We start from the raw sequence: 14,798 nt of genomic DNA, 5'->3' as shown, positions 1-14,798 counted from the left end.
ATCCAGACCGGTAAGAACACTGCAGACTTCCTGAATTGAAACGTGTTATTATAAATTCATTTGGCTTCTGTCCATTGTACTGTTCCACATAACCAACTATCCGCTCTATCAAAACGTGACGATTGTCATGTGCAAGGAAGTGACAGTTTAGACTTCTTTAAATATTATAGAATGACTTCTTTTTAACACTGCATTTGCTGAATCAAGTCTTTACCCAACAGCATTTTTTGCAGGCTTAGACCAGGAAAGAATTTAAAGGGAAATCATTTTTCCACATTGTTTTGCTGGAAAATATTTTTTGTTCCCAGGATTTTTAAACTTAAAAAATTAATTGCCATAATTAAGCCACATGGACACCGTTTATACACAAACAAGGAGAAAATGACTTGCTGTGTCCAATATTCATCAGGCATGTTTAAAGTGTGTATGCTAATTGTCTTCAATGAACAATGTAATATGTTAACTAGTGAGAATTTAAGTGTTAGTTAGAATGGAAACTGAGGGTTTCTGTAAATTTCCAAAGGTTCAACGAACATTTCTAAGTGGATGATTGACTCCTACTAACCTGTAGTTTTGAACTGATTAGTGCATTTAATACATAACAGTTCATGATCCAGTTGTTTTGATTTAACCGAAATGTCCCAAGCCCTAAAGTCACAGGGTGTGTTGACATAGAGATACCGTAACACACCGTGACATGTTTGAAGCCTGGTTTGAATATCTGAGCTGCTCATCTGTGTGTAATAATTCATTTCCACTATAAATATAGCTCTTTTTTTGTGTGTGGGTTTGCCAAGTATTAATGCACACTACATCTTATTGGGGCAATGACAAGTATGGCATAACTTAAACTGTGATCATCTTTTTTGTTTGTTTTTCTTTTTATTCGGCTGCGTGCCTTCATGGAGACTTTTTATTTCCGTACAGGCCGCATTATCGTGCATTTTCATTAAAGGTTACAGCACTTTACATCGTCACTTTTACGACGCTTAAAAGCAACACGTATTACAAACCCCACCCACGCTCCACCACTCAAGCATTATGCAGAAAATAAATACATATAATAAATTACAGGTCTGTAGGTGTCCACTACTTGTTAAAACTTTCTGTGAGGCCAGGGAAGGAGAATAAAGCACAATGACTATGAGCTCAGAACTTTCTATCAAACATATCTAACCATGTCTTTGGAATCTTAGGGCCAAATTGCATCAAACGTTGTCTTAGTCATGTCAGCTGTGTATCTTAAATGGTTCAATTTCAAATGGTAAATAAAGTTTATTTTAAAGATCAACTGTCTGTGTGTCCTTTTGTGGAATTAAAATAAATATGTAAACATGGTGTATTTCATTCAAACTTCACTGTAAGTACAGTACTTATCTCTGCTAATATGGAGCTGGTGGGTTCAGGTAGCATTGAGCATGTTTCCTGTCTGAAGACGTGACAGGCGTCTGCCCACCCTCTGCCCCCTGCTGCTGCCGTTCTGCCCTGCAGGAGGTGGGGCAGGTACTGACGATATAGGTGCAGCTCCTAAATGCCCAGCCAGTGTTCCATTTTTAAGTCTACAGTTTGCAGATTGTACAGATTTCTGACTCTGCGTTTTTGACTCACTTGGAGAACTCTGTGCTGTACCTGAAGAAGAAGCAGAGCTTATCTGTGGCACTGAGTGAACATGTGAGTTCCCCAAATCCAGTCCCTGACACTGTGCACTTTTTGAGGACGACCCTGAAAGCTGTGTAGCCTTGAGAGGAATTCTGTGCCTGGTTCTGTTATCATGTGATGGTGCTTCAGTTGAAGGAGGCTTTGGTTGAAGAACACCTGTTGTAGGTGAGACTAAAGACTGCTTCTGCTCTGAGTCACTTGCCAAACCTGTCAACTTCATGTCCCTGGAGAAAAAAAAAAAAAAAAAAAGACTTTCAGTATCTAAATCCAGACAGAAAAAGCATTATGTGGTTTTATAATAAATTGTAAATCATTGTGGCAAGATTTTCGACCAAACCTGCTGGCGATCTGAGAAACCTCAGACTTCAGCTTATCTGTGCTTGTGGATTCAATCATCAAATTCAGGGCTTCCAGGTCTTGCTGGATAAGTCGGCGTTCTTTTTTCAGCTCTGTGAAGAAATAAGCATCAGTCCTGCAGTCTCTAAAATCCTCCATTTAAAAATATTTTTGTTTTAGTGCTTACAATAAAGCAAATATTTAGAACTAGCATATGTTCTAATTAGTATTTTAGAGCAGCTAAATGGTTTGGAAACTGGTACACTATTAAAGGAGTTTTTCACTCAAATGAAGTTTAGTTCTTCTCTACAGGCCACTGATCAAATCAGAGGGTGAAACTGCATCTAAATTCATTACTAAACCACTAGATGGTAGTGAAACCCAATTCAGTGGCTTGTGCTTGCACATCTGGATATGGTATAAAACTGGGTGTAAAATGTGCCTCAAAGTTTTGCTGTACTTCTCTCTCCACTGTGACATTTCAGAAGACAGTAAATGTGCAATCTGGTTAATCACAGATCAGTGTTGCTATATACTCTTTAAACAAAGGGATAATTGAATAATTAAACCAGATAACATTGAATTAATTAAGGGTTCTTTCAAAAATATCCTCTTACACAGAAGCTACTGTATAAGGGTGCAATATTGTTCTTTAATGTTGAAAGTGAAGGCAAAATTAGAGGCAAAATGAGCTGAATATATCTTTTATCCATCCATCCATTCTATCTTAAGTAACCACTTGATCACGGTGAAGCCTGATCCAGAGTCTCTATCCCGACATACTGTATAGTTTCAACTGCCTACTGACCTGTAAGACTGGGCTCCATGAAGCCGCTCTGCTTCAGATATTCCAACTCCACGCTCTCCTAAAACACACACACAGTAAATCTACACTGTTATACAAGCATATTAATGCATAGCAAACCTTACAGTGATTAGTTCATATCTTTAAAGAAAACAGTAAATGGAATAGCACACCAAATTCGAACGCACGAGCCCGCAACTTAAACTGGTTGATTGGACTTCATGCAGCCTTACAGTATTACAGCACTGCTTTGGACATGCTCCCTCATTAGCACATGATACCTAGCATCTGACCGTGACAGCGAGGCCCATCATAGTGTGCTCTGAGCTTATTGTTCAGACATGAATTTAACAGCTAAGTATCCTAGATGTCAGGACACAGCTGTTATGATGTTTGTGTAAAGTGTGTGTTAATGTCACTCCTACAGTGCGGCTGAAGCAGATGGCCATGTCAGCATGCCCAGTTTAGAGAAACAATAAAAGTGGTAATAAAGAGTGCACTTTTTAGAATAGCGCTCTCTCTCACTGGGTGTTGATAAGACAGAGAATTAGGAAATCTAAATACTTTCCAAAGATCTCAGTAATAGGGAATGTACTTCATTAAAAGCTATGGATACAGAGCCCTAACTTATAGAGTAGTGATGAGGTGGAGACAGTGAGTGCTATGTTAGCAGTACAGTATATATGTCTAGGAATGTGTGGGGAGATGGTTTTGCCATCTGTGAGCAGTAAGAATTGCCACATCTGGGACTGCGTTCAGTGCTGTGCCAACATAAAGTGAAGAAAGTGTGCGTTTCTAAGAAAGAGTACGAAACAGACAGCCAGACAGACTATTAAGGCACATTTACGACTTAACTGTTAACTTTAAAAATCAATGACAATGATCATAAATCATGACGAGACAGCATTTTTTTTTTTTTTGCAGTTAGGGTTGATGCTTCTACATCCATTCAGGGTCAGGATAAATAGAAGATATCAAACAGTGCATGATGTTTGGTAATAAGAAAATGATCCATTACAGGGTGGTGTGATGTTTACCTCAAAGTGCTTTATATCTCATATACAACACCGAGGCAATTTGCCAATGATTCTCGTTTGAATTTATTCATCAGTGACACTTACAGTTATGTTTTAAAGTCATGGCATGTCCAATGTCAGCTTCTTTTTTTCACTCTCTTAAAGTCATGCCTCTGTCCTGAAGAATTTCCCATGAAAGAAAAAACTACTTACTGACAAAGCACCATCACCCTCATATTCTAGAATTGCTAAATTGCTCCTTGCAGAAAGCTATCTATATCTAAACTACAATTATATGATTTTCTTTGTTAAAGAACAATAACAACAAGAAGTTTCAGTCGAGGAAAACTCTTTTTTCATAGCCATTATTACAGAAATTGGATTGGAGAATGGGATAACATGACTTCATCTTTCTTTAGGTCTACTCTCAAAAAGGTTTTCTTGTTAACCTTGTTAGACCAGTGTAGGATTACACTGTATACTGCTGTACACTGTGTCCCCCTAGACCTTGATGACTTCTGTATAAGCAGTATACAGGCCCCCAAGCCTTTTATTATCATTTTGCATAGCTGTGTTGTTGCATCTGTCCAAATTCATTAAATAAGTTAAAACCAACAATATACTAATAATTGGGTATCCAGTCAGAAACATAGCTAGCCAATATTTCTGTTCTTTAGAACTTTGGAAAATAAAATTTGAATGTTTGTCTTTAACTTGGTCTTTCATTTTGTGTAGATTTGTTACTCTGGGCAAAGTCATTGGTATCCGTGTGTATCATCAGCACAGATTTGAAAAAAAAATAATAATAATAATCCAGCGTATATTCATGAATTATGTATCCAAGAGGCTATAATGACAAATACTTTAGAACAGAACCTTGAGGAACACCAAAAACTGCACATTTAAGCTCTGAATAAACTAGTTTCTCACAAACTGGTAATGTTCTGTCAAGGTAGATCTGAACCAGGCAAACTTGACCATCCTTTAAAGCTTGTCCATTAAAATTTCATGGACAACAGTATGTGCTGCGGCACTCTTAACTACAGTGACGTATGAAGAAAAATAGAGTCTGACCTGGATTTGAAACTTTGTTATGGGCATTTGAATCCAGCCCAGCTCATCTTACACTAACAAAAAGGAGCTTCTGTAGTCAGAGCTGATATGACAGGGCAAGGACCTTTACTTGGGCATCCACTCTCTCACTCTCTCATTCATTTTCTACCGCTTATCCGAACTTCTCCGGTCACGAGGAAGCCTGTGCCTATCTCAGGCGTCATCGGGCATCAAGGCAGGATACACCCTGGACGGAGTGCCAACCCATCGCAGGGCACACACACACACACACACACACACACACACACACTCTCATTCACTCACACACACACACTAAGGACAATTTTCCAGAGATGCCAATCAACCTACCATGCATGTCTTTGGACAGGGGGAGGAAACCGGAGTACCCGGAGGAAACCCCCAAGGCACAGGGAGAACATGCAAACTCCACACACACAAGGCGGAGGCGGGAATCGAACCCCCAACCCTGGAGGTGTGAGGCGAACGTGCTAACCACTAAGCCACCGTGCATGGGCATCCATATAAATGAAACCATATGTCTTCAGCTATAGTGGCATAAAGTCATTATAAGTTCTTCCAAACTAAAAGACAGCTTCGGGTCTAACAAACACTGACAGATGGTCCAGCATCGCTCTATTTTTTTTTAAATCAAAAAAGACATTTAAAAATAATAACTTAATTCACATGACTAATAAACAACAAAGGGAATTTTACCTGCAGCAACTGAACATCATTTTTCAGCACTTCACACTCCGCTGTAAGAACTGACCTGTCAATCAATCAAACAAGCAAACAATCAGAAGGAACAGAAACATAACATTCATTTAAAAAAAAAGATGACAGATGTATTCTGTAAGGATACAAAATGAAAACATTATTAAAAGATTAACATGCAATATTTCCACACTCGTTGACATGAAACCAATAGTTCACGTTCCTTCTGTTTGCTAGTTCACATTTTTAATGCTCCTGTTTCATTATTGTGCTTCCTTTATTTTTAATTTACCTTTACTCTTAGATGCATTAAATTTATGTTTGGTTTAGACTTTTCTGATAAGCCAAAAAAGACGCAAAGCCTTTCTTTGTTATTTTTATAAAAAGAAGCAGGAAAGAGGCAAAATAAGGAGCTACTCTTTCCCTGTTACATAAACACTGTAGGCTCTTAATTTGCTTCCTTTCTTTAGGACTCGGGAATCTTACATATGCCTGGGTCTGCTATTCATTTGCTCACAAAGGGGGTTACTGTTCTGGTAGACTCAACTGGCCCACTTCCTCTCCACGCTACACTACCCTCTCTCTTGACTTGTGTGCAGAAAATAGTGCAGGATGTTATTTCTACACGTAATCGCATGACTTCATTCGGTTGACATCACCGAGGCACCCGAATGAATGCTTTTGCTTTAAAGGCACATCATTGCTGATCATTATTAATTGCTTACAAGACCTCTCTGAGTTCAGGTCCAGCTGAGCTATCTGATGTCTTATAGGATAACTGCAGTGGTTGTGTAGATGGTGGGAGTCTAGACAGGGAGTGCCATTGAAGGGGAAACAGAGGAGAGGGCGAACAGAAGGGAGTGCTTAGTCTTTAAATAGCACGTCTGCTCTGTGTTCACTGACGGGGAGAGCAGCTAAAGAAATCTCTGTGGAAGAACGTTCATTCCACGACATTTACCTCACTGGATCTAAATAGATTAAAGTGGGAGGCCACACCGAGAGATTTCTGTGTTTCTGAATACAAATCCCATGCATTAAAGTATTATTATATACGTCATCATGGTTGTTTGTAATATTACTTCACATAGTGTAGCATTATAGTGCTACAAATCTGACCCTTTGTGCCACATCTGCTTGTGCTCTAAGTAATGATAACCCAGGCACTGTTATGCACCTACCTCGAGTGCTGTTAGGCTTAATAACACAACCACAGTGAGCCTGGACCTGGACAACCAGGATGTGGTTGTAAACTAAGCTTTGTTCTACAATATAATGATGCTACAAAGATCTGTGTATTGGTGTAAAATGTAAACCGCATGGTTTCCAGTGTTGTAATGTAACGGAGTACAAATACTTCGTTACTGTACTTAAGTAAACATTTCACGTATCTGTACTTTACTTCCCTATTTAAATTTATGTCAACTTTCACTTTTACTGCACTACATTTCCTAGATAAAATGTATACTTTTACTCCGCTATATTTCCACTAAGCATCTTCGTTACTCGTTACTACAAAATAAAATCAGAAGAAATGTGTGTGACTGTAATAAGGGAGGTTTGGCGAATCACTGCTCCTAGATTGTATTACGCTCCGCACGCTGTACGGAGAAGCACAGGTACGCGCATCGTGCTCGCGCAGTCAGAGCTGGAGGCGTTTATCTATAACGTTAATCGGTTGAAAGCCGCAAAGACGGCAAACAAAAGCAGTGAAATTTCACTAAACTTATTACCAGAGTTGATAGCATAAACAAAATATTAATGCAAACAATCCATTCAATACTAAATAAAAATAACATTTATTGATTTGGTCTTTGTCTTGTGAATATTTGTTTATTAATGACTGCATTCATTGGACACACTGTTTGTAGAGAATGCACACATACATGAACTGATTTGATTCAAGACTTTTGCCATTTAATAATACCATAACTTTTGGCTTACTATGTAGTCATATAATATATAATATAAAACTCTTCTTGTTTTAAATTCTCACTGAGGGCTAAAACCCCTAAAGATGAAATCCTAAAACTGCCCCTGGTCTTATGCCTACCGAAAATCACTGAGATTTTACTTTTTACTTTTACTTCAAATACTTAAGTACATTAAATATCAGAAAATGACTTTTGATACTTAAGTACAGTAAATATCAGATACTTTAAGACTTTTACTTGAGTAATATTCTAAAAGGTGACTTTCACTTCTACCAAAGTCTTTTTCTAGTACGATACTTGTACTTTTACTCAAGTATTGCTTTCTACTACTTTATACAACACTGATGGTTTCCATACAAGGTTTGAAAGGCTTTTGCTTGACTTACAATTACCCAAAAATAGTCAACTGAAAAATAAAAATATCCAGTCATCCATTGAAGCTGCACATATTTTTCTATTTTTTTTAGTGGGAAACTTGTTCACTGTGTTGTGCATGCATTTTTAATGTAGAGACATTATCCCCATCTCCAAATTTGTGCAACGTGCGTTACAGTAGAAATGCTTCTGTACATCATAGACGTACTGTCTGCATATATACTGTGCTGTTGTTTGCAGAATTTGCTAAAAAAAAAAAAAAAAACAAGATATGGACTATTTTAAACTCCAATTTGACAACCTTGTCCTTAACCGCCCTATCTGCTGCTCTGACAAAGCACGAGGCAGAGAAAACCAGTTTAATTATTTGCACTTGCTGCAGTTTCCATTTCTGACCATTAGATGCAATAATAGGTAAATAATGGAGCTAAATGAAGCAGTAAGCATGCAGCAAATAGTTGAACATTGGCTTAAATATGTCAATCATGTGTTTAATTGGTTGTCACTCAACACAGGCAATAAGTATTTCATTAGTATTTCATTTAAAATGTACTGAGTTGTGACCGAGCACTTGCCCCTCTGATTAAAAAATGCCTGTCCTTCTGCAGTCTGTTGAATTATTTAGATCATTTATACTTACCGTAGATGGGACACAACTTCGTTTATATGGGTGATGTTCAGTTTGTGCCACAGAGCTTGTATTTCTTCTTCGATGCTGGAGTGAGACGAAAGCCTTGAGCTTGACCTGATAAAAAAATAAAAAAATAAATACATAATACACACTGAAACTAAAATATGAATTCGATAATTTAACTACTGCTAAAACATATATGTAGTTGAACGCAGCATAGTCCAAGGTCTACTATGTTCAACAAACTATAAAACACAATGTTTTATAGACAGATCATTTTAAGTACTGTTCTGAAACCTGTGTCCATGCTGTTTGTTTGTTTATTTATTTATTTTTATCCAACTTAATTATCTGAATTAATTTTAAAGTCTAATTGTTCATTGTTTCTATTGTACTTGTGCCATTGATGGACTGTATGAATTATGAGGTCAAATGTAAAGAAACAAATTACTCTGAAACTCACTTGTGTTTTACATTCAATGACATAATCATGGTTGTAAAAATAGGAGATATACGATACTTGGACAAAACTAACCTGCTGGACTCAGGTCTACTTGTTGGTGTTGTACATCCGATGCTGTCTGGACTTTGCTGTCTTTCTGTACTGAGTGCATAGTTCACCACTCGGGGACTGTACCGGGACATGACTTCAGCTCCATCTCTGCACAAACAGAGAACAAGGAGCTTTAAATAAAAGTAGTGCAGAAGAGTAAAATTCAATTCAATTCATTTCGATTGATCTGTATAGCACTTTTAACAATTCACATTCTCAAGTTTATTCACATATTCAAGTCTCAGTGCAGCTTTACAGAAGTGTAGAAACAAAATAAGTTTAAGGTTTAAAATCAAGTTACTATTTATATCTAACATTTATCCTTAATGAGCAAGCCGGAGGTCGACGGTGGCAAGGAAAATGAGGAAGAAACCTTGAGAGGAACCAGACCCAGAAAGGAATCTCATCCTCATTTGGAGGACACTAGACAGGAAATAATGTACAGTAAATGTAAATCTTGTCCCTTCTACAACAGTTTGTAGTCAAATAGAATTAAGCAACCAAGAGCTCCTGAGGAACCTAACGGGTCAGTATCTTTATTGGGTTCATTACAGACTTAACACTAATTCCATCCTGCCGAAGTCTTTAAATGTTCACTGATGAAGACCCGAACACAAAGCTGACTGATGGAAAAGGCCAAATTGTGATGGCGTATTGATGTGTGAGAAAAGCGAAGGCTAGCCTGTCTGGTCTGATGTGCTGGACAGACAAGTCTGATCTACGGAGGCCACACACTCACAGCTTACAGTACTAAAAGGATCTGCTGCTAACGGCTTGGTGCCAGATACCACGTACACCTTCAGAGGTCTTGTGCAGTCCATGCTGCAACAGATCAGAGCTTTTCTGGGAACACAAGGGGAACCTAGACAATAGTAGGCAGGAGGATTTAATGTTATGGCTGATTTGTGTACACTTCCAGTGATTCAGGACTGCTCTGTGGTCTGAAACAAGAGGTAATGCTTTAAGTTAAAGGATAAAGTTAAAAAATAATTCATATATTACTATAAATATCAATTTATATGATCTTAAAAAGTCATATCTTACACTGTATAGAAGCCTACGGTCACCAGTAAGACTGGTGTCCATAATTTAGCACATTTTTCACATCTGCAGTTTATGCATGTCTCCAAAATTCAGTTCTCAGTCTGAACACTCCCTTAATCTGCCCTGTTTTCTGTAGCTCTGTGCTGTAATCTTTAACTCCCCATGCTGTACTGACTCACAGACAGGAAGAAAAAGATAAAGAGGTTTCTTTCCTTTTCTTTTTTGTCTGTGTTCCAGTGAGAAAGAGAGACAGAGAGAAAAACAGAGACTAAGTAGGGGGATTTGGAACTGGGCAGCAGGGGCATGTCTTTTATCCTTTGCCAATTCCAGAGCCATGAAATAAACCCAGCTGAACTGAAAGAGGAGTGTGGATGCGCATGTGTGTGTGTAATGATCAGAAAGCACAAGGCTGTGTGTTTGGACATGTGTGAGGCACTACGATACCTTCTCATTAAGAAAGGTAGTCACAGAACCCACAAAAAAACTTATTTTTACACTACTTCTAAAGAAATGGAAGCCCTTTATGGCAATTCATGGACACTTATCTGAATAATAGGTTTAGGACAGTTTAATCCAATTACAATTGGTGACAGCTGAGGTAAACGTTTACAAAATGATTGGAAAAGCAGTGAAGAAAAGTACTAGAAAAATGCAGAAAGATTTAAGAAGCTTTAAAAAATATTAAGTAGAAATAATGTAAATAATGAGTTTTAAATTAAATGACTATTTATATCTAACATTTATCCCTAATGAGCAAGTAGGGAAAGACAGTGAAAACTAAGGAAGTAGTACAAAGACATTGAAAAGCATATACACACACACACACACACACACACACACACACACACACACACACACACACACACACACACACACACACACACACACACACGTATGTATGTATGTATGTATGTATGTATGTATGTATGTATGTATGTATGTATGTATGTATGTATGTATGTATGTATGTATGTATGGCTTTTAGTCTTATGGACATCTAGAAAAATGGAACAAATTTGGATTTTAAGGTGAATATAATGTACATAGTTCGTATTTTACAGAAAAGGACAATAAGCATAACCAGCATTCTCGTCTCTCTTAGCTTTTGTGTGTTTGTGCAACGATGAGAACAGAGTCTACGTTGTGTACAGATATCATGCATAGATTGGAGAATAGTATAGAGCTGATCCCAGTGAGAGGATTCCTAATGCCTGTTTAAAAAATTAATAAAAGAAAGAAAGAAAGAATGAAAGAAAGAAAGATGGCACAGACACCAAATAGTAAATGCTTTTTTAGTTCATGGCAGTTGTGCATCCTCATTAAATAAGGACTCTTTCATTTCCTTTAGGCTAAAAAGGCTGTGACCGTTACAAAATAAAATATAGCATGAAAAAAAGCACAGCTTTTGCAGGCTTTTAGGCTTGCTGCACTTGCTATTTTGCTTTCCTGTGGAGATTTAGGGAGTTTTGAGGGCCTACACCGTTTGCAGTTCACACGGCCACGTTAAGGCGCTCAATCAATGGGCATTCAGTGTAAAGGGACAGGTGCAGCTCCACTGCCTTCACCCATAACAAATCACACACACAATGAGCGGAGGCTGACCACACAAGAGGGGAGGGAAGCTGGTGAAACCCAGAGAGAGAAAGAGGGGGAAAAATCCTGTCAGTCAGATCCTGTAAATCAGGCTCTTTTTAAAAGGTGAGCCCGCCCTTACTAAAGTGGCACAGAGTCAAAGGTTTCCTGTTCCGTGCTGGGAAAAGAACACAAGCCTGGAGCAAACCAGTGGGCACAGATCCACACCCCACCTGAAAGCATTTGACTTACAGTGTGAGACTAAATTATACAAGCAAAGAGAGAGAGAGAGAGAGAAAGAGACCAGGAATTACAAACAAAACAAACAGTGAGGCCATCGTATGAACTCCATCTGCTAGTGTCGACTTGTGCGATTTATTTCATCACCACACGAAAGAGATCACAAATTACACTTTAAAACTCTTTGTAAACATCCGAGGTGCTCTCTGATTAAGTGCCTTACTGTTTGCTGTGCACCTGCTCCCAACAATGAGGCGTAGCTCACCAAATAAAGATTTAATGAACACTTTTCCGGATGCAGGTTAAGCTGTGAGCAGGCCAAAAAACCTTTTAATCTACAGTTAGGCTTTAGCTATGTCTGGGAAACCAGCCATCTAATTATAACTGTCAGTTCGTAGCTACAATGCAAAAGTGAAGTCAAGTGACATCTGACATCGATGCTTCAAAAAAATTTCTACTGGACTAACACATAAAACGGCTATTTAGACGCGCTTTGGCAGGCACGGCATTCTTTCCACCATCCTTCCATTACTTGGATACGATCACTGCTTCTGTTCTATGAGTACCTGTAAATAACTTCTTTTAGAAAGAGTTAAACGGTCATCCGGACGCATTGTTGCGCTAAAAAGCGAGCCCACCCAAAGGCCAGCTATTTTGCAACATAGCATCTTCTACAATGGCTGTAACCAGGCAACAAACTGACATGTTATCATAACATGCAATAAATTTAATAAGTAAACAAGGAGCGAACAATGCTTACGAAATGCTTTGTTATACAATTAGTAGCAGCATAACTGAGGTGTCATTCTATTTCAATTTGCCTACACACTCAAAGCCTGGGTTAAATTCGGTCTCTGTTCAGTTCTGGTTTCGACTGGCTCCAACAAATACATGATTTAAAACCCTGCGTTCCTTCTTTTGGAGCTTTGTCCACATTTGACAAATTGGGGTCCTGACACTTACCCATACCTCAGAGACCAGTGAAGTCTCAGCACATTTATCAGCACATTTGTTTGTGAGGACAGTGAGCCTAAAGTCCAACTGAGAGCTGAAAAGAGTAATGAAGCCAGGATTAAAGTGCAAAGACTGATTCATTCACATGAAAAACCTCGTGAATTTCACTGGTGTCCACTCCCTCTGTTATCTCAGACACCGATTTAAATTGATTCTTTGTAAAACGGCAGGATGTCTTAGTTCCTGTTTCAGTCACTTCTCCTGCCATGAGAATTTATTCTAATTTACCCTTTAGTTTAGGAGTTATGGAATTCTACTGACCGGTTGAGGTTTCCAATAGAAACGCTTACTGAGCACAGCTGACTACTAAAATGGTTTTACTTTTGTGACTATAAATTTAAAGAATTGCTTCAGGCTGGATATGAAATTAGAATTTGTTCTTTTTTTCAGTATCTAAAAGTATCACCTTCTACAAACCAGTCCAACCAGCATACAAGTGACACTGCTCCCAGTAGTACCCCCACACCCCTACACCCCCACATCATCACAAATAATGCAAAAACACTTTAATCATTTCTAAATCATAATATTTTCTCTAGTTTATAATCAGACTGTAAGCTATTATTATTATTATCATCATCATTCTTAATTATTATTATTACTATTAGTAGTAGTAGTATTAATTATTATTATTAATATTAATATCATCATCATCATCATTATTATTATTATTATTATTATTATCATCTCAAGTATATCTTTGTATATTTTTAAAGCAGATTGAAAAAATATTATTAATACCTTGTAAAATATTATTAATACCTTATTATTAATACCTTGTAAATACTCTTTATGTCTCTCTATAATATTGTTTTATACTGCTGTTAAGTGTATGTCTTGCCTATGTTTTAACAACATCTCATACATGAATATATTTGTCCTTTCGCTGATTTTGAACATTTTAGCCCAAAAAGTGGATGAAGCACTGATTTTTATACTGATTTCAAAGCTGTTCTGTTTTCAAGTGTACTACCGCCTGGGAGGCTGAAGGAAAAAACTCTCAGCTTTTCAATGGAGAAAAACCAAAATGCACTATTCATATGTTCGTTCATTCATTTCTCTTCAGTAGCGCTTTTGTCCTGTCTTTGTAGCAACTGATCCGGTGCCTATCCTGGGTAAACTGGGAGCGAGGTGGGAATTAACTCTATGTATTTCACAAACTTATTCACACCGTGTAGCCTATTCGCAGACAAGCTTTTTGGTGTTGGGAGAAAGCTAAAGATCTGGAGAAAATGACTTCAAAAGCTTTTGCATGATTATTCAGCTTGGATTATTTGCAGTTTGCTTTGTAGTTTAAACTCCTTGGTGAGTACTGTGGAAATGATACACAATAATATCCATAATAATGTGATTTTTGCTGGATATTTCAGTGTGTGCCTTTGCTGTTGCCGTCTGATGATTCATATATTTTGCTCTGTGCAATTGTTATGGATATTATCGTGTATAATTTCTTCTGTGTTACAGGACTTCTGATGTGTTAGTAATCGTTGTTGTGGAGGCCCTTTCCTTCACTGTGTTTGGCTTTTTAATTTAACAGTGCTTCTGTGTGTTAGTTGTGACGATTCAGAGTGGAATTACTTCTCACCTGCCCAGTGTTGTGGCTCCCTGTCTCAAAGTAAGCAGCAGCAGCTGGAGCTCTGAACGCAGCAGCTCTTTAATAGCTGGAGGGTCAGCAAGAGAGAAATGGGGCATCTGGGATTTCCCATCATGCACCTCATGCCACATCTGCTCCCACATCTGAACCTATAATGGGTCAACATGGGAAAACACAATATTCAGTACACACACACACACACACACACACACACACACACACACACACACACACACACAC

General features: G+C 38.0%; 1 protein-coding gene across 3 annotated transcripts in view; it reads right to left on the bottom strand.

Moving 5' to 3' along the window:
• Positions 1-1,221: 1,221 nt before the first annotated feature.
• ccdc24 (coiled-coil domain containing 24) overlaps positions 1,222-14,798 on the bottom strand; it is a 16,231-nt gene continuing 2,654 nt past the window's right edge. For all 3 annotated transcript variants that reach the window (XM_047816054.1, XM_027179099.2, XM_047816123.1), the window contains 7 exons: positions 14,550-14,707; positions 9,077-9,202; positions 8,551-8,655; positions 5,605-5,659; positions 2,804-2,861; positions 1,997-2,108; positions 1,222-1,883 (listed from right to left, as the gene is read on the bottom strand). In XM_047816054.1, the coding sequence (XP_047672010.1) occupies positions 1,403-1,883; positions 1,997-2,108; positions 2,804-2,861; positions 5,605-5,659; positions 8,551-8,655; positions 9,077-9,202; positions 14,550-14,707 (1,095 nt within the window). In that variant the 3' untranslated portion in view covers positions 1,222-1,402. The remainder of the gene's footprint in view (positions 1,884-1,996; positions 2,109-2,803; positions 2,862-5,604; positions 5,660-8,550; positions 8,656-9,076; positions 9,203-14,549; positions 14,708-14,798) is intronic.

The sequence above is a fragment of the Tachysurus fulvidraco genome, chromosome 1 (assembly GCF_022655615.1).
Source record: "Tachysurus fulvidraco isolate hzauxx_2018 chromosome 1, HZAU_PFXX_2.0, whole genome shotgun sequence".
NCBI classification, from domain to species: domain Eukaryota; kingdom Metazoa; phylum Chordata; class Actinopteri; order Siluriformes; family Bagridae; genus Tachysurus; species Tachysurus fulvidraco.
The sequence above is the reverse complement of the archived record's forward strand: the minus strand, read 5'-3'. Positions and strand labels throughout refer to the sequence as shown.